This window comes from Chiloscyllium plagiosum, chromosome 21, assembly GCF_004010195.1.
Source record: "Chiloscyllium plagiosum isolate BGI_BamShark_2017 chromosome 21, ASM401019v2, whole genome shotgun sequence".
NCBI lineage: Eukaryota > Metazoa > Chordata > Chondrichthyes > Orectolobiformes > Hemiscylliidae > Chiloscyllium > Chiloscyllium plagiosum.
Window position 1 is genome coordinate 25511474 of NC_057730.1, and position 19538 is coordinate 25531011.

Genomic DNA, 19538 nt, shown 5'->3' on the forward strand with positions numbered 1-19538 from the left:
CAACAAAATGAGCTTTCTCCTTCTCTCTCGGATTATTGTGTCTCCAGGAACAGCTAACTTCAGAGAAAAAAAAAAGGGGCAGCACTTCTCATTCAAACTATTAAACAAACTTTACCAAAGTTTCTATTATTCAGGGAAACTGAAGAACATAGTAGAATACATTCATTACAGGGATTGATGCAAATGCAACATTAAGTTCAATACCAAATTTGAACCTAATTAGCCTGATATGACACCTCAAAATGTCATATGGAGAAGGTACTCAAATATAAAACTATACCTTGTTTAATTGCAAATTCAACATGATGGTTCCACCGTTGTCCCTTCCTGTATTCAAGTTCAGCAGAAGAATTATTGGATATTCAGAGGTCAGAGGAGTATCCGGTCCATTCAAAACAAAAAATCTCACAGAGACAACATCCACATCTTCTCGAAGAACTGGCTGATTACGAAAACATGAAATGCCACCGCTATTTAGTTCAGTGTTATTTGGTTTTACGTACACTCCCAACATATCTGGATTTTTGATGACTGTACCATTACTTGATAGAGTGTAGTTATTAAACAAAGTAAGAAAGGATCCAGCATTGACAGGTTCACATACTGCAAGAGATAGAAGATTCAAATCTTATATTTAATGTCTTTACAAAATGTAAACATTCTTATCCTCTGGAATGCCTTGTTTTGAAAAAATAACCAGCAAAATAAAGTTCATTTTGCAAGTCAGAAGAGTACAGCCTATGCTAGAATGTCTGCAGTTAGTAAAAAAAGTAGTGTGATGCAACAGCAAAGTGTTCAAACTTGAGTAATCAATCCTCTCAAAAGTAAGTAGGTTATTGGTACATAGTCAAATTTTACTTTAATAGAGATTAGTAAAAAGGAATAACATGGTGCTAAAATATTTTACCACAAATTTGATGAGAACGGATATTCTACCACAATTCCTGAAAATTCATCATCTTAGTTGCATTATTCCAGGATTTGCTGATGATACCCACAAGACTCCTCACAGTCACAAAAGGTAAATGTTAATAAAGACCAAGACATTGTCTTCACCCCCCATTCGGTTCAGAACGGAAATTTAGTAACTTTGGCAATAATTCTATTACTCTCTTGACCATTACTTCAGATTGATTCAAACAGTTTCTAATGCTAGCATACTAAATTAGCACCGAGCACAGTCTTTGTTTAAAATAAACCTACTTTCACATCTGTAGCATCATATCCCTGCCAACCTTACATACACTCCTTTACTATGCTTAGGCTGAATTATTTTAATGCTGTCCTGAATTAACCGAGCATTTCCACCATTCTCTGCATACTTTGGTGCATACAATATCTTGAAGAAGGGCTCATGCCCGAAACATCGATTCTCCTGCTCCTTGGATGCTGTCTGACCTGCTGCGCTTTTCCAGCAACACATTTTCAGCTCTGATCTCCAGCATCTGCAGTCCTCACTTTCTCCTGCATACAATATCTAGTCCTATTTCTCACGAAGTCCAGCTCACACTTAGTCTGTTTACCCCAATTCTTCAAATTCAAAGTTCTAATTCTTATTTCTGGTTGTGAATCTTACCCATCTCTTATAACTTCAGACGTCTAAAGGCCAACCCCAACTCCAGAACTACTCATTTTTACCAATTCCAGTATGCTGCATCCCTCTTCTCTCCCTCATTATTTCATCTACACTTTAAGCCACAAAGGCCTCAACTTCCAAAATTTCCTCCACTCAAACTTTAACACACCCTCTTTTCCGATAAAACCCACTTTTACATTAAAGATTCTGATTTTCTTAATATTCCATCCTTTGTCAAGAATGTGTTTTTATCCCGAGAAATCTCACTGAAATGTCTACATTAAAAAGGTGTTATGTGAATACAGGTTGTTGTACATACAAAATATATTTGGTGGGGACTAGAAGATGCAGCGAGTTAAATACTTTAATTCAAATCCAGCTAAAATAAATGCTGTTTGCAAAAGTTCAGAGTGAACTGAATTTAAGCAATCTCAGTTAATGGTAGGTGATAATCTTGTCAGATCAGGCCAAGATACAATTTTTTGCAGTACATGTTGCAGCAGTAAAAGTGCCTTCATTCAGAATAATTGAGCCATATATTTATTGGGAATTATTGGAACTGAAAGTTATTTCCTTTTACAATAGTCTGTACCTCACCAACACAGAATTTATCAATTACAAAACACACCTGTTAAATAAGCTTCAATCTCAAAGGTGATGGTCCAGTTAGGGTTGCTACTTTCAACAGTGAGTTGCATCCATTTCATCCATGGTGGAGAATCCAGTGTTTCTCTGCAAACTAAACTTTCACTGCAATTTACAATCTTCAAGTGAGAGTTAGGTAATGCATTTGATCCTATTAACAGGAAGACAGGACAAGACTCCACTGGTCGTGTGTCGACAGCACAGTTTTTAAGATGAATGGTCAGTTCCACAGTGTGCTCAGGAATAAAAATTCTGAGGAGAGCCAAAATAGATTTCGTTTTTATACACAACTCAATGCATTTTAAATAATCTTTGAAGAATACTGACTGGGACTTACTTCAAGTGTGAAACCTGATCAACAGAAGAAAGCATCAGTGCAAGTGAAGTGCTTGGTTCAAGAACAGGCACATTAATCAATCGTTGAACAAGCATCTGAGGTTGAAATATGTAGGAACATTTAGTCGAGAAGCCCTGGGAGAAAGATCAAATGGATATACCCATAAATCCAATGTACTCAAGCATCAATAATTATATGCATCGTCACGGGTGCATTAGCATACTGTTAAGACTACTGAACCAGTAATCCAGCGACCTGGACTAATAATCTAGAGAATACAGGTCCAAAATTCTCGAAATAAAAGTGAAATTAAATTTAGCCCAAGCTGTCAGATTTCCATTAGTGATCAAAACCTGCTAGTCTGGTCTATATGCAATTCTAGTCTCTCTCAATGTGGTCAAGTAACAACTAGGGGTGGATAATAAATGCAGGTACTGCTAAAATGCAGGAACATACATCTATATTCATACAATATATAATAATACATATAAATAACTCTCTGTATTCAGCACTTCAGCTTTACTTCAACAAATCAAGAAACAGTAGTCTTGTATGGTCAAGAAATACTTGTTGGTGTTCAGAAAACTAGATAAGTGCTTAATTCCAAAATCAAAATGTTGGCATTACAAATCAATAGCAAAAAGTTGCAGAATGATTGCCACATAGCATTAGTTATTAAACAGGCTAGTTTTGAAGAAGCAAAATGCGACAAATCAACACACAGCATCCTCAAACATCTTTGCAATAGGAACAAACGGAAAAACAACAAGTTTTAATGTTAGAACACAATGCAGAGGGAAATCATTTTAGTAGAATGGTTAGTGAGAAATCCATAAGCAGTGACGTATTAAGCATTTTTAAAGTGGCAAAAAAAGGGCAATCAGACATTTTTTCAGGTAAGGGTTCAACATCATTAATTAATACTTTTTTTTACCTTCACTTCAATTTTACCATCATCTTTTGGTAGATGTGCAGCTACAAACCAATCACCCGAAACAGGATTAGAAATATTTAAAGTCGTACTACTCTGCACTGCAGATGTCAATGGGATAGTGAGGTTGAATGAAGGAAGAACAACAGTGTCTATGCCAAACTTGGTTTGTAATGGATTGATTACTGGTGGGGCGCCTGCCCGAAAATAGCTGTTAAAAGAAAAATGGCAAATTAGACCAAAAAGGCCATACAAGAATTAACCATAGATTATCCATATTTGCCAACAGACTGACTATAAAGCAAATTTTATTTTTAAAACATGTTTTAAGCTGCATAGACAATAGAATAATTAAGTTTCTAGGCAGTTGTCTGAAGTTATTTACCCATGTAATTACTAATAAGATATATTGCTATTTACTTTCTTACTGTACTCTGAATTTTATCCTTACACTCAATGGTTACTGAGCTGTTTGGTTCTTTTAAAGCTTTTAACTCATCCAAATTTGTAAAAGTCCACATACACAGTAATGTTAGTATTTTGGCACTCTGGCCCTTTTCCTTTCGAGGCTTGCAAAATCCACTTTAAGAGCACTGTATTTTCTGGCACTTGGAAGACAAACAGACGTGCATTTCCATACCAGCTGTACAAGGAAAGTTTTTGAGGAGTTTGAGAGTAATATTCAGATATGTAAGTTGGACCTGATAAGACAAAGTAAACAGATTATACATACATACACAAATAAATTAAACAATTTATGAAAAAGGACATAGTGTACTGGATCAACACCTATTCACCAGTTTAAACACTTATTCTCTATCACAGGTGTACCAGATCATAGTGATGAATCTACAGGCTGAACTGCAGAAATCACAAGATTTATTTGGCTCCCAAGGTAGAGCTGCTATAATTTTACCAGACTATCGCATTGATCTCTCATTACTAAGAGACAACTAATGGAGAGGTTGAGAATAATCCTTCATGGTAACCTCACCAGTCTGGAAATTGAACTGTTGCTCACCTTGCATCGTAAACCAGCTGTCAAGCCAACTAACTAACCCCCAGACATCTATTACCTACATGGACAAAAGCAATAAATGGACAGAGTACCAAAGGAAAATGCTGCAATTACACAACACCTTTCACAACCTCAAAAAGGTCCCAAAATGTTTCACAATACAAGTGGCATGCATTCATATTGCAGTGTAGGAAATTTTGCAAACAATTTGAATACAGTAAGGTCCTACAAATGATAATGCAATTAAAAGTAGGCAGATAATAAAACTTTAAGTGATATTGTTTGTGGGATAAATATTCGCGAGGATACTAGTGAGAACTTCAAAACAGTACCATTAAACATTTTATATTGGTCCAAGGAGACAGACAAGGCCTTGATTTAACATCTGGTAGGTTAAAAAAAAAAATCACCTATAACATGGCAGCATTCCCTCAATATAACATAACAGCATCAGCAGTGAGACTGCTGTTAAAATCTTCTGACTTGAAACAGTTCTATCACTGAGCATGGCTAACACTGCCAATTTCCCCGCCAAATAATAAACACCCATCGCAACCAGCTCTCAGTTTCTTCTCCAATACATCAATGACATTATTGGCGCTGCTTCCTGATCTTGTTGGGCATTGGAAAGATTCATTTCTTTTAAAATCTGTCTTTATAGTAGGAATACATTTGTTCCAGTGTTGTGATATATCGATCTGAAAGTCTGCCAGTGTCTCTATTGACTTATTCCATAGCCTAGCAGCTCAATTCAGCTTGCAAGTCCACATGGCTAACATTAAGAAGTTTAAAACACCTGTCTTAGACCTAATATCTTCTCCTTTCAAACCAGATATAAACTTCAACCATATTGTAATCACTGTATCTCAGGGGCTCTTTAACTGTGATGTCTTTAATTAACCCTGTCACAATACACAATACCTAGTCTAATATTATCAACTCTGGTTCGTTCCAAGATATGTTCATCCAAGAAACTCTCAAAGCTTTTTTGAATTCCTCACTCAGCTTACTACTGCCAATTTTATTTGACGTCCCTGTGATTCCTCACACCCCTTGATCATAAGCACCCAACATTCCTTCTTGTATGCTTTGCCCCACATTGTGATTATTGCTGGGGAGGCCTGTAAACCCATTCGCACTAGTGACTTCTTCCCCTACTATTCCTCTTCGCCACCCAAATCAATTCTACATCCCAATCACCTGAAGGATTCATCTGCCAGGTGAAGCAACAATTTTCTTGCACTTCTGTCAATCTCGTCTACTGTTTGTTTTCACTACTCATGTGTGGCCTCTACGTTGACAAAATTAATTGTAGACTGCACCTCACTTTCTTCTTAAGACACTTTACAGCCTTCAGGCTCAATATCAAGTTCATTAACTTCAGACCATCAACACTGTTTTCCATTTTGATTACACATCTTGTCCCTCACCAGTGTCTTGTTTGCACGGGCTTACTCCTAGCATAGCTGTCCTATTTTCTACCATAAATAAAATGCATTCTTCAGCTATAATCACTCTTTTTCATTAGCACTCTCTTTTACGCTATGCATACTCACTATCTGTTCCATTTGGTCCTCCTCCATTTTTGTCAAGAGTATAAAAGCATCATTTTGCCCTTTTCAGTTCCAAATAAGTCATTTTGAATTCAAAATAATAACGGTTTCTCTCTTTGTAGATGCTGCGACATCTGTTGAGTGTTTCCAGCATTTTGTTCTTGTTTTAAATCTCCAGCAAATATTTTCGCAACACAGGCGCAGTGACTGGATATGTATTTTTTTAAAAAATAGAAAGATGCAATCCTTAACTTACCTAAAATTTTAAAGATCTTGGAGCACATTCAAATTCATGCTTTAGTCTCAGCATTTACTTGGTTTTGTGGGAATTACTTAATGCTAACATAGATGAATAACAAACAGAATAGTTTCTCCAGAGCTTTGTTTATCTTTTTGCCTTCATGCCTCACTTCCTTTCCCTGTATTTGCTTGAAAATCATTACACCTTAAAACCTTTCTGTTCTATGAAAGATCACAGACTTGAAATGCTAACTTCTTTCTCTATGGATGATTCCTGACCTGAGTATATTTTCTGCAAGTATTCCTTTATCGTTAATCCTTCCCAATCCTTGCACGTTCGACAAGCTCCCAACTCTGTCAGTTCTTTAAAAATCCTCACTACCTATCTCTTTCAAGGAGTTTCATTTTCCAATGAATTTTGAATTTTTCACCTCAGACCATCCACGACCTTTGTCATCTGCTGTGCAATGTATATTGAAAACTTGCTACGCAGTAGAAATTCTATTTACAGGTAAGTCAGTGAGTTTTCACAAGCATTTGAGGTTTTTAAGCAATTTCATCACATGTCCTAAACCACATTAAACTAATTTTGTTAAGTAGCTTAATTCCAATTGAAAGTCAGTTATGCCAAGTACGCAGAAAGCTTGAACTTCAAATCAAGTCTTCCCTTAACTTACTTAAAAACAAAAAAAAACTGAATTTATCTTCATCCTTCCAGCGTGTGGTGGATCAGTGGCTAACATTGCTGCCTCAAGTGCCAGGGACCTGGGTTCGATTCCAGCCTCAGGCAACTGCGTGTGGAGTTTGCACATTCTCCCAGTTTCTGCTTGGGTTTCCTCCGGGAGTTCCAGGTTCCTCCCACAGTCCAAAGATGCACAGGTTAGGTGAATGGGCCAAGCTAAATTTCCAATATGTTCAGGGATGTGTATATTAGCCGCATTAGTCAAGGGAAATGTAGGGTAATGGGTCTGGGTGTGATACTCTTCGGAGGGGCGTTGTGAACATGTTGGACTGAAGGGCCTGTTTCCAGACTGTAGGGACTCTAATTCTAATTCACTTGCCCTCACAATCCAGACCTTTCCATGTCATCACAGTTAATAGTCCATACCTTACATGGAAAATACATAGCTTGTCCGTCACATCTCTAAGCCTCACAACAATGTATATATTTCATACTTGCACTTCTCAGGGTCAAGTACCTTCATGAAGTGTAAAACAAATTCAGGAGTAAACTAGTATGAGGAAAAAGTGAGGACTGTAGGTGCTGGAAATCAGAGTCAAGAGTGTAATGCTGGAAAAGCACAGCAGGTCAGGCAGCTGCTGTGCTTTTCCAGCACTATATTCTCGACAGTAAACTAGTATGAACCTAGTACAATACAACAAGTTTGCTGAAGAATCATTACTCTCCGCACTGCATGTGTAGAACAGCCTGATCAAGAACAGCTGAAGAGACAGAAGGCTTGTGCTCTTTTCACTTAGACTGTGATGTTGGAAATAGGCAGACTAAGTTAAAGCACAGCTGTACCCATTTAACAAATAGCTTTAAACGAGACCATTTCTTTAAATTGATTAGGAAAGGGCTAAACTGAAAACACTGAAGATAAATCAAATATAATGCATTATGTGATATTGATGTTATTATAAAAACATCATATCCTTCAATTTAACAGAAGCACTGCATCACAGCTACAGGGATAGCAATTTTTATTAGTTCATCAAGAAGTCATCCATCATTTGTAGCACTTAATGATTTAAGCAGTCAGCAAGTGATTATTTTCATAAATTACTTGCCCCAAGCATTTATGCTTTCTGCATTTATTGTGCTCAAATTATTCTTTAACTTTCATGACTCACCAATTCAATAGATCAAAGCCATGAAAAATATAAAAGACACCAAAAGGCAGGAACACAACAAATACAATTCAACGTAAAATACAGTTTTATTACCTCGTAGGGGGAGGTAATAAAAGGTAAACAGCATCATTTAAGTAAAAGTTGGGGGCCGGGGGAGAAAAAGACCTGGAGAATCACATTCCTAGATCTGCGAAGGTGCCAGGAGAAACCAACATGGCCATTACAAAGTAGTTGCAAAAGGTACACAAGTCACAAAGGTATAGAATAGAGAATAGTACAACACAGTACAGGCCCTTCAGCCCTTGATGCTGTTCCAATCTTTTATCCTACTCTAAGATGAACTAACCTACATACCCTTCACTTTATTATCATCCTTGTGCCAATCCAAGAGTCGCTTAAATGTCACTAACTTATCTGACTCTACCCCCACCGTTGGCAGTACATTCCATGCACACACAATTCTTTGTGGAAAGAACCTACTTCTGACATCGTCCCTAAAGGTTCCTCCAATCATTTTATGGCCCTTTGTGATAGCCATGTCTGCACTGGGAAAAAAAATCTCTGATTATTCACTCTATCTATGCCTCTCATGGTCTTGTACACCTCTATTAAGTTGCCTCTCACCCTTCTTCGTTCCAATAAGAAAAGGCCTAGCTCCCTGAACCTTTCCTCATAAGACATGTCCTCGGTCCAAGGCAGCATTCTGGTAAATCTCCCCTGCACCTTCTCTAAAGCTTCCACATCCTTCCTATAATGAGGCGATCAGAACTGAACACAATATTCGAAGTGTGGTCTAATCAGGGGTCTATAGAGCTGCAGCATAACTTCGCAGATCTTAAACTCAACCCCTTTGCTAATGAAAGCCAACACACCATACGCCTTTTTAACAACTCTATTAACTTGGGTGGCAACTTTGAGGGACCCCAAGATGCCTCTGTTCTTCCACACTGTCAAGATTTCTGCCTTTAACCCTGTATACTGCATTCAAAGGCGACCTTCCAAAATTAATCACTTCACACTTGTCCAGGTTGAACTCCATCTGCCACATATCAGCTCAGTTCTGCATCCTGTCAATGTCCCCATTGCAACCTACAACAACCCTTCACACTATCCACCACTCCACCAACCTTCATGTCATTGGCAAACTTTCTAATCTCCTTTACACTTCCTCATCCAAGTTGTTTATAAAAATCACAAAAAGGCAGAGGTCCCAGAACAGATCCTTGCGGAACACCACTGGTCACCGAGCTTCAGGCTGAATACTTTCCACCTACTACCACCCTCTGTCTTCTCTGGGCCAGCCAACTCTCTATCCAGACAGCCAAACCTGTCTCCTTTGCCTCCTTACTTTCAGAATGAGCCTACCACAGAGAACCTTATCAAACACCTTGTTAAAATCCATGTACGCCACATCCACTGCTCTACCTTCATCGATTTTTTTTGTCACACCCTAAAAGAATTCAATAAGGCTTGTGAGGCATGACTTGCCCCTCATATAGCCATGCTGACTACCTCTCATCAAACTATGGCTTTCAAAGTAATCATTAATCCTGTCGCTCAGAATCCTCTTCAATAATCTGCCCACCACAGACATACAACTGACAGTTCTGTAATTCACAGGATTATCCCCATTCCCTTTCTTGAACAAGGGAATAACATTTGTCACCCTCCAATCATCTGGCACTACTGCAGTGGACAGTGAGGACACAAAGATCACTGCCAAAGATGCAGCAATGTCTCCCTTCACTTCCTGTAGTAATCTAAGGTATATTCCATCTGACCTAGAGGACTTATCTTTCTTTATGTTTCTCAAAACTTTCAGCACATCCTCTTGTTCGAGCATATCAGCTGGTTTCAAGCAGTCCTTACAAACAAGAAGGTCCCTCTCAGTAGAGAATACTGAAGCAAAGTATTCATTAAGGACCTCCACTACCTCCTGTGACTCCAGGCACAAGTTCCCTCCACTATCCCTAATCTGCCCTACCCTCACTCTTGTTCATCACAAAAATTTAGATGAACATTAATAAATCAGGTATTAAACCTCAACTAAAGTATTGCCTAATTCTACGCACACTTCATAAAAGATTTCAGACTACTGAAGAGGGTGCAGAGGAGATTCAGAGTGATGCTTCAGTTAAATGGAGAGATTCAAGTAGTTAGGGCTGTTCTCTTCAGAGCAAACAAAAGTATGGTGAGAATTTATAGAGGTATTTCAAATTATATAGGGCATTATCAAGCATTGCATTGACAAAAAAAAAGCACAAAATTAACCATTTGGCCAACAAGTCCTGCATAGGTGCTAATATGCCAAGGGTTTCCCCACATTTTATGTGCCTCCTCTCAGCCTTTCAACATACAATTATAGAGTTATAGAGATGAACAGCAAGGAATCAGACCCTTTGGTCCAACGCATCCATGCCGACCAGCTATCCCAACCCAATCTAATCCCACCTGCCAGCACCTGGTCCATATCCCTCCAAACCCTTCTACTCCATTTTTCTTATATGTACTCACTCCATTTACTTTGAACGCATCCAAGCTGTTTGCCTCAACCACTGAGAGACAGGTTCCACAATCAATGACTTTAACCTAAATATTGACGAAGAAAACGTTTTCCTTTCCCACTCTGGATTAATCATCATGCATTTCTAGCCGATAGCTTTAGATTACCCCTCACCTAAGGAAATGCTTTCAAATCCATTTAGAACTTTAAAAACTCTATCATGTTACCCTCAAGTCTTTGTTTCTATCCAGATCAACTCTCTCTTTTTACAAAAATAATCACAAGAATGAAGGGCTTGTCATATGAGAAGCGGTTCAGGACAATGGATCTGCATTTGAAGTTTAGAAAAATGAGGGTTATTGATCAAAACTTACAGATTACTGAGAACCCTACACATGGAGAAGATGTTTCCACTTCTGGGACAGGCAGGGATCCAAGCCTCATAGCGAAGAGTCAACCCTTTAGAACTGAGAGGAGGAGAAATTTCTGAAGCCAGAGGGTAGTGAATCTGTGGAACTCATTGCCACAGAAGGCAATGCGGGCCGAGGCATTGAGTATATTTACGACCGAGATATTTAATTGTTTGGTATGGGGATCGATGGTTAGGGGAGAAGGCAGGGAAATGAGATTGAGAAACTTATCAGCAATGGTCATCAGGCAGAGCAGATACAATGACCTAGTTCTGCTCTTAATATCTTACTGGCCTGATAGCAGTCATCTCAATTCTCGTACCATTCTCATACTTCTAGGCTTCAGTGTATTTCTTTTAAATAGCATAATGACAACAACTGTGGTAATGTTACTACACTCATAAAAGGCCTGGATTAACATCCCACAAACAACTGCAAACCTACCAGAACATCAGGGCAAATTTAAATTAATTAGTAAATCTGAAATGCAATGTTTTGACTAGTAACTGTAAAACTACTAAATGTCATTAGAAGCTACCTGGTTTGCTCATCTTACCTATACCTGACACTGATTGGCCTCACAAGCCTGACATTTCAATCAAATCCCTGTAGAAAATGAGTACTGTGGCTGTACTGTACCATATTTGATTGTGGTCTCAACTCCACTTTCCCTGGCTGCCCCATAACTTTCCATTCCTGACCAAAAACCAACTCAGCCTTAACAGACTCAATGACCCAGCCGCTAATTACATTACATTACATTACATTACAGTGTGGAAACAGGCCCTACAATCCAACAAGTCCACACCGACCCGCCGAAGCGTAACCCACCCATACCCCTACATTTACCCTTACCTAACACTACGGGCAATTTAGCATGGCCAATTCACTTGACCTGCACATCTTTGGACTGTGGGAGGAAACCGGAGCACCCGGAGGAAACCCACGCAGACACGGGGAGAATGTGCAAACTCCACACAGTCAGTCGCCTGAGGCGGGAATTGAACCCGCGTCTCTGGCGCTGTGAGGCAGCGGTGCTAACCACTGTGCCACCGTGCCACCCACAAAATACTTTCTGCAGGAGAGAACGTCACAGACTAATGATACTCAGGGAACAAAAAAATGCTCCCTGATTTAAGGACTTCAGAAGTTTAATAACTGTTTGTGGTTGAATGAATCAACAAAAGACAACTGTTAAACGTAGAAAGAAACAGCCATGACTGTGTTTGAGATAAGGATCAAGAACAAACTTATGTAGGAATTGAAAGAAATTAGCCATGTCTGGATAAAGGTGGAGTGGAAGCTACATGAAAGAAACTGCTTTGACACCTGCTTGATAAACTGGGTGCTTAATTGCCACAAAAGGACAAGGATTGCCCTGCAGAAGAATTTACGGAGTAACTGTAGGAGGACTGTGCCTTCAAAAGGCCAGTTAAGGCCAGGAACAAAGAAGCTACTTCCGATAAGAAAGCAAGCTATAGACCTGAGGTCTCTAGAAATGCAATCAATGTTGAGGATGAATCATCAATATTATCACAATACAAACTTGGAAGAGAGAAAATCTTACAAGAATCCATCACTAGAATAAATCAGTAGCAGTACTTAAAAGAACAATACCATACAAGAATCGAACCCGGATACTTTCAGAGACACACTGTTGGTGGAATCTGACCAAGTTCCAGCATTAACGGGTTAATAACCAAGTTGGGTTGTGAGACTTAATGTGTTTACTTCAGGGCTCTTATTTTGGTCGCTACATGCAATCAAGTTCAAATCACTGTTTCAGTACTTGATTGCCTGTAAGATTTCTTAATAATTAGCTGAATTGAAGGTAACTTGTGGCAATTTACCACAACAAAACGGAGACTTCTTATTCATAAACTGTGTCGCCTAGCTCTAGTCTTCCTCATAACAGGAAATCTCCTTAGCATCTTGTATTTTAAATTCGGTCACCACTCTTTCCATTAGGCTCCAATGGGCAAAGGCCCAATCTGTCTAACCTCCTTTATAAGTCCTTCATTCCAGAAATGTGTTGAATGAATGGAAGTTCTTTGAAATCCATTCAAAAAATTGCATTTTTCTTCAAAACTGCAGTCGCAGAGAGAGGGAGAGAGAGAGAGAGAGAGAGAGAGAGAGAGAGAGAGAGAGAGAGAGAGAGAGAGACTTCCTGTTGCGCAGCTGATGAGCAATCGAATCACCAGATGTTGACTCAGGAAATCCTCCTTTTCAATTTACCTCCTAACACTTGACACTCATCTAATTGTCGTCTTCTCTTTCGTTCGTGTGTCTGACATGGATTACAATAACCAAATCCTCACCTCCCCTTTTCGGTTTTTGATTACATTAATTCTATAAAAATGACCTAAACTTCCAGTTGCCTGCCATTTCCAAACACTACTGTATTTGCATATCTGTCTTATGCCTGCATCAGTGCTCCAGCAACGGTCAGCACAAACTGGAGGATCCATACCTCATCTTCCACTTAGGGACTTTGCAACCTTCAGGACTCAATATTGAGTTCAATCATTTTTATCGCCTGAACACCTCAATTTTTCCCATCTCCATACCCAGGTTCTGTCATGACATGGGCTGCTTTCAGCACAGCCAATCCATTTTCACCCAGTAATAGACTCCATCATCACCTATTTCGCTTTTCTTCTTGCCTAGCTTACTGTTAAAAAATCCCTCTATGCTTAATTTTCTTTTTCCCCCTCTGTCTCCAGTCCACTCAACCCTCTCCCCTTGCCACCCCCTGTCGTTCGTGTAAATACCAGTTTCTTCTCGATGCTATCAGTTCTGAAATAGGGTCATTGTTTTCTCATCTTAGACACTGCCCTATCTGCTCAGCTTCTCCAGAAATTTCTAACTTATTTTCAGATTATCAGTATGAATCAATGATTTTATTGTCACATGTATTTTAGTGAGAAAAACAGCAAAACATGTGAAAAGCCTTTCCTCTGTCACCATGATCCGGTGCCATTTTGAACAGTTTTAAGAATGAGAAAATAAAATAGAAAGATGTAGCTTAAGGAAAGTCCATCTGTTCTGAGCCAGCTCATCAACTACGATACCATCCCTTCTCCACCATCTTGCCACCACCTACACCAGACACTGAAGTCGCCATTCTTCAGACACTATTGTTCACTGCTGGGCTGATGCTCCTCTGCCACTGCCTTGTCACCACCTGCGTCAGACTAACCAACATCAGAGTCACATCGCTAACCCACCTCAAAGTCGCTGTGATGCCCTTCACCACTGCTTCGCTGCCGCCAGCGTCAGACCCAACTAACAATGCAGTCACCAATCCTCAGGCACCATCTTTCACCACTACAAAATCCGATGCCAGGTCTTGTGCACGGACTGAAAAGGTAAGCAGGGGCCCACTCGCCGCTGGCCACATGATCCGCACGAGGCACCTGAGCTCAGGACAAGAGGTAAGCAAAAAGAAAAAAAATAGCACTTAGAACCCTACTCCACCACCATCTTGTTGACATATCTACAGTTCTTTGTTTTGTCCCATCCTATCTAATCTTTCTTCATAGCTGAACTGCTGCAGCCCTAGCAACATCTTGGTGAATATCTTCTAAATAATCCTAATGCAATCACATCCTTCCAATCCAGAACTATTCAGTACTCCAGCTGTGTCCTAACATTATCCCCAGTTCCATTATAACCTCCTTTCTCTTGTATTCAATGCTTTGACTAATAAGCGGTAGGTATTTATGTCCTTTCTTAATCATGTTACCTTCCTGAACTGCTGTCTTTGAGGATCTAAGAACATGCACACCGAAGTCCTTCTGATTCTCTGTACTTTCTAAGGTCCTACCAGTCAACGTGCATCACCTTCCCTTGTCGTCCTCTCAAAATGACTCACTTCACACTTTCAAGTTGAAATTCCATTGCCACTGTTAGGTCCATCTGACCAGCTTAACTATATCAATCTGTAGTCTAAAGCTTTCCTCCTCACAATTTCCCACAGAAACTATTTTTGTATCACCTATGAACTTTATCAATCATACCTCCTACGTTCATGCCTAATTCATAGTCATTCCTGAAGAAGGGCCTGTGCCCGAAACGTCGAATCTCCTGTTCCCTGGATGCTGCCTGACCTGCTGTGCTGTTCCAGCAATAAAGTTTCAACTTTGATCTCCAGCATCTGCAGACCTCACTTTCTCCTCCTAATTCATAGTCTACCCTGCAACACCTTGTCAACCATCTTACTGAAATCAATTACACTACCCTCATCATCATTCTTAGTCACTCAAAAAAATTCAACCAAATTTGTTAGACATGATCCGCCCCTTACAATGCTATGCTGAGTATTCTTGATGATTCCTTGCATGTCCAATTGGAGATTAATTCTGTCCCTTAGAATTTTTTCTAATCGTTTCCTTTTCCTTACATTGACAGCATATCATTTAGGGTTCCTCACATTTAATTGAAAAGAATGCCATTTTCCCTCCAATTAAAAAATTGCACATAACTTCTCTATTCTGCACCTCCTCCCCTTAGACAGCATTTTGCTCCTCGATGCTTTGGCCAGCTATCTTCATACAATATTATCCTCAGAGCAAGTGATAGACTTAACTAACACATAATACAAAAACCAACAATTATATGAACGTCTTTCAATTTATTATGATCTGGAATGTATTGAAAATTATTCAGATTTTAGAGGGATATGGTCCAAGTGCTGGCAAATGGGGCTAGACTAGTTTAGGATATCTGTTCTGCATGGAGGAGTTGAACTGAAGGGTCTGTTTCCATGCTGTACATGTCTATGACTCTACGAACAGTAATTTCTATAAGGAAATAAGCAGGGGGGGTAGATGCTGGATAGCTCTTACAAAAACCTGCACTATATGCCATATAAATACAAGTTGTCATTTAAAATAGCAAAACATTCTAAGGAGCTTCAGGAGGTACAATGAGACATAAATATAGTATCAAAGATGGAACCAATAAAAACATAACTAAATGTTTGGTCAAAGAGGTGGCAAGCAGAGATTTGAGGAGGATATTCCTGAGTACTGGATCAAGATGGCTGAAGGCTGAACCACCAATGGAAAGACTAAGTGGAATACACAAGAAGCTAGAGTTAGAAAAACATACATCCCTGCTGGCTTACAGAGTTGGCGAAGGCTTTAAGAGAAGAAAGGAGATAGGTGTTGCCGGAAATTGAACTCAAGGATGAAAATAACAAAATCAAACCACTGGGTAGACTGAAAGCCAACATGGGCAGTGAGTATAAGGATGATGGCTGAATAGGATTTGGTACGAGTTAAGAATCCTATTCATCCATCATCCATTTCAGGTCAATGATCATACATCAAAGTTTTGAAAGCAGTTCTGATGAACAGTAATTAACCTGAAATGTCAAAACAAAACAGAACTGCAAATGCTGGAAATCTGAAAAACAGAAATTACTGGAGAAACTCAGCAATTTCAGTTTTTGAACATGAAATGTCAATTCTATTCATCACCACTGATTCTGCCTTACTTGCTGCCTATTTCCAGCATTTTCCAGTTTTAGTCTAAAGACAATGACTTTGAATGCCCCAGCATTTGACTGAAGACATTTCAGGTTGTCCTGGACAGGAGTAAGAGTTGAACAATGGGGAAGGTAGTCATAATGGCTGGACAACAAAGGTGTTGGAAGAGGTTGGTGCCTTCACTGGTGTTAAAAGCTACAGACTGGTCCATAACAACAAGAATGGACAACACAACATAGTCATAGCCATTGAGAACATACATTTGACAACTGCAGTTTAAGTAGTTTGATCAAACAGGAACTGAATTGAAAAAGATCAAAGATGAAATTGCAGCAGAGTTAGACATGGGTTGGAGAATGGGAAAGTTCAAACAAGTTTATTATTCAAATCTGATTTCATCCAATTTTTACAAACCCTTTCTGAAGGATTGCAGATTACTACCTAAATTATAGATTTATCAGAAAAACTTTCCAATTATTTTAAATGCAGCAAAACAAAAAAGTTTGCACTGAAGAGCAAATTTTCATTCAATTTTTCCAAAACTCAGCAGTTAAACAGCTAAGCTTTGATTGAAGTTTATGTAGCTCTATTGTAGCTAAAAATAAAAATGCTGGAAAACTCGCAAGGCACCATCTATACAGAAAAAAATAAATATTTCAGGAGATCTGGAACCATAACTTTGCTTTTCTGACTTGATTGCCGAGGGTTTCTTTTGTTTTAATATCAAATTTCCAGCACATTTTGCTTTTGTATTCGCTTCTATTTTAGGAGTTCCACAATTTAGGCATCAAAAGGTATCAGGAAAGTAGTATCTGGATTAGTGGTGCTGGAAGAGCACAGCATTTCAGGCAGCATCCGAGGAGCAGTAAAATTGAGGCATTAATACCTCAATGTGGACTTCACCCGTTTCCTCATTTCCCCTTCCCCCACCTCACCCTCGTTCCAAACTTCCAGCTCAGCACTGTCCCCATGACTTGTCCTACCTGCCTATCTTCTTTTCCACCTATCCACTCCACCCTCTCCTCCCTGACCTATCACCTTCATCCCCTCCCCCACTCACCCATTGTACTCTATGCTACTTTCTCCCCACCCCCACCCTCCTCTCACTTATCTCTCCACGCTTCAGGCTCTCTGCCTTTATTCCTGATGAAGGGCTTTTGCCCGAAACGTCGATTTTACTGCTCCTCGGATGCTGCCTGAACTGCTGTGCTCTTCCAGCACCATTAATCCAGAATCTGGTTTCCAACATCTGCAGTCATTGTTTTTACCTCAGGAAAGTAGTAGTTTGCCCAAGGAGACGGGAATTTTCAGCAATCTAAAATTCTATCAGCCATTCTGTTAGGATATGCGACCGAATTCCACTGTATAACGTCATAACGAGTGTTATATACCCGAGGTGTTAGCTTGCACCCATGGCGTTTACGATCGCAGGACATACAGGGTGTTAACCAGGCCCCGAGGTGATCAGATGTGATCCTCGGACCAGCTGGATAATGGAGTGACCAGCTGCTGGGATGGTACCTGTCCGCTGTCTGAGACATACCGAGTGACACCGCACAGCCCGACGGCTTCCTAAAAGGGGCCTTACCAGCAGCGCGAGCCAACCCACACTGCAGCAGAAGGAGAGTCAAGAGTAGCACCATTGCTGTCGGACCGGAGCGGCTCCGTGCTCTCACCACACCTTCCACCTTCCGCTCGGACACCGGCTCAGTTCGACCATCTTCCCGGCTGACGCGGCTATGCCCTCTGACATCACAGGCCACCTCGCGTCACAGCGGGGCGGGGGTCAATGTGACGTCGAAGATACCTGACGTCACCGCACAGAGGCGGGGGCTAGTGTGATGTCTCCGAGACGTGACGTTGTTGCAACAAGGGGGCGGGGGTGATACGTGAGGTCACCGATAAACTACGATTTAGAGATGCCGGTGTTGCACTCGGGTGTACAAAGTTAAAAGTCACACAACACCAGGTTTGTTTGAACGCGGTAACATTCCAACCGCTGCTCCTTCTTCAGGTGGTTGTGTACGTCATCATACGGAGGGGGGTGGAATCAAAATGACGTCGCCGATACGTGCCGTTACCGCGCAGAGTTGGTGGGGGGTTGGGTGGAGCCATAAGACGTTTCAGGTGTATGACGTCACCGCGCAGAGGTGCGGGTATTCCCGACGTTGCACCTACGTGACGTCACCACGCCACCCGTGTTTGGGTGTTGGGGGCGTCACAAAAAACGGAAAGAGCTGCCGATGCTGGAAATCAGAAACAAAAACATAAATTCCTGCAAGGTTAAGTAGGTCTCAGCAGCATCTGTGGAAAAAAAATCAGAGTTAACAGTGATCCCTTATTCAGGATTGCAATCGTCACAGGTGTCCAATTGGGGTTGTGTTACGTTGCTGAGTTGTGACGTCATCCAGCCGACGCCTCGCCCTCACCTGGAGCCAGGTGTGCTGGATTCTAACTCATCAAATACCTGTCCTTCTACTATAACACAAATTGGCTATAATTGTGTGAGAAACAAAAGCTCACTCACTTTAATAATTTCAGTCCGAGACAAATATCTGAATCAGCCGTTTATTTGTACACCTACAGGTGGGTGCTTTGTCTAATTGCTAGGTAAGGCAATGACAAAATGCACAGTATATCCCAAAAAACCCTTGCAATTTATACTGTTTTTTCCCATATGTTTTCCTTATTCCATTGTCTGTTCCCTGCTTCGCTTACGTCACTCATTTCCTTAAGACTTATCCCACAACTTCTGTTTATCCTGTCTTGTCCGTGACAAACTCTTATCTCTGACTCCCATAAGGGTGTTTGACGTCAGTCTACTGCAGGTCATTGATTAGGCATATCTTTTCTTCTATCAGCATCTATTTCCATCCAGAGGCCACTTTGACCTCTTTGATTAGGGTTTGTTCCTGTGTCCCCATCTAAGGGGGAAACAGATGCTTTCCTGTTTGCCCATATATCCACCATTGTTCTGTA

The 19538-nt window shown here is 40.3% G+C and overlaps 1 protein-coding gene across 5 annotated transcripts in view; it reads right to left on the reverse strand.

Moving 5' to 3' along the window:
* The window catches only part of pgap6 (post-glycosylphosphatidylinositol attachment to proteins 6), a 58597-nt gene extending 39979 nt beyond the window's left edge, over window positions 1-18618 (reverse strand). For 2 of the 5 annotated variants that reach the window (XM_043711566.1, XM_043711565.1), the window contains exons 1-6: window positions 18148-18616; window positions 4013-4190; window positions 3493-3700; window positions 2559-2692; window positions 2205-2473; window positions 281-603 (exon numbers count right to left, since the gene is read on the reverse strand). In XM_043711566.1, coding sequence (XP_043567501.1) covers window positions 281-603; window positions 2205-2473; window positions 2559-2692; window positions 3493-3700; window positions 4013-4190; window positions 18148-18202 — 1167 coding nt within the window. In that variant the 5' untranslated portion in view covers window positions 18203-18616. Of the gene's footprint in view, window positions 1-280; window positions 604-2204; window positions 2474-2558; window positions 2693-3492; window positions 3701-4012; window positions 4191-18147 lie in introns of all 5 variants that reach the window. The other 3 variants (XM_043711564.1, XM_043711563.1, XM_043711562.1) reach the window with 2 other exon arrangements.
* Window positions 18619-19538: the final 920 nt, after the last annotated feature.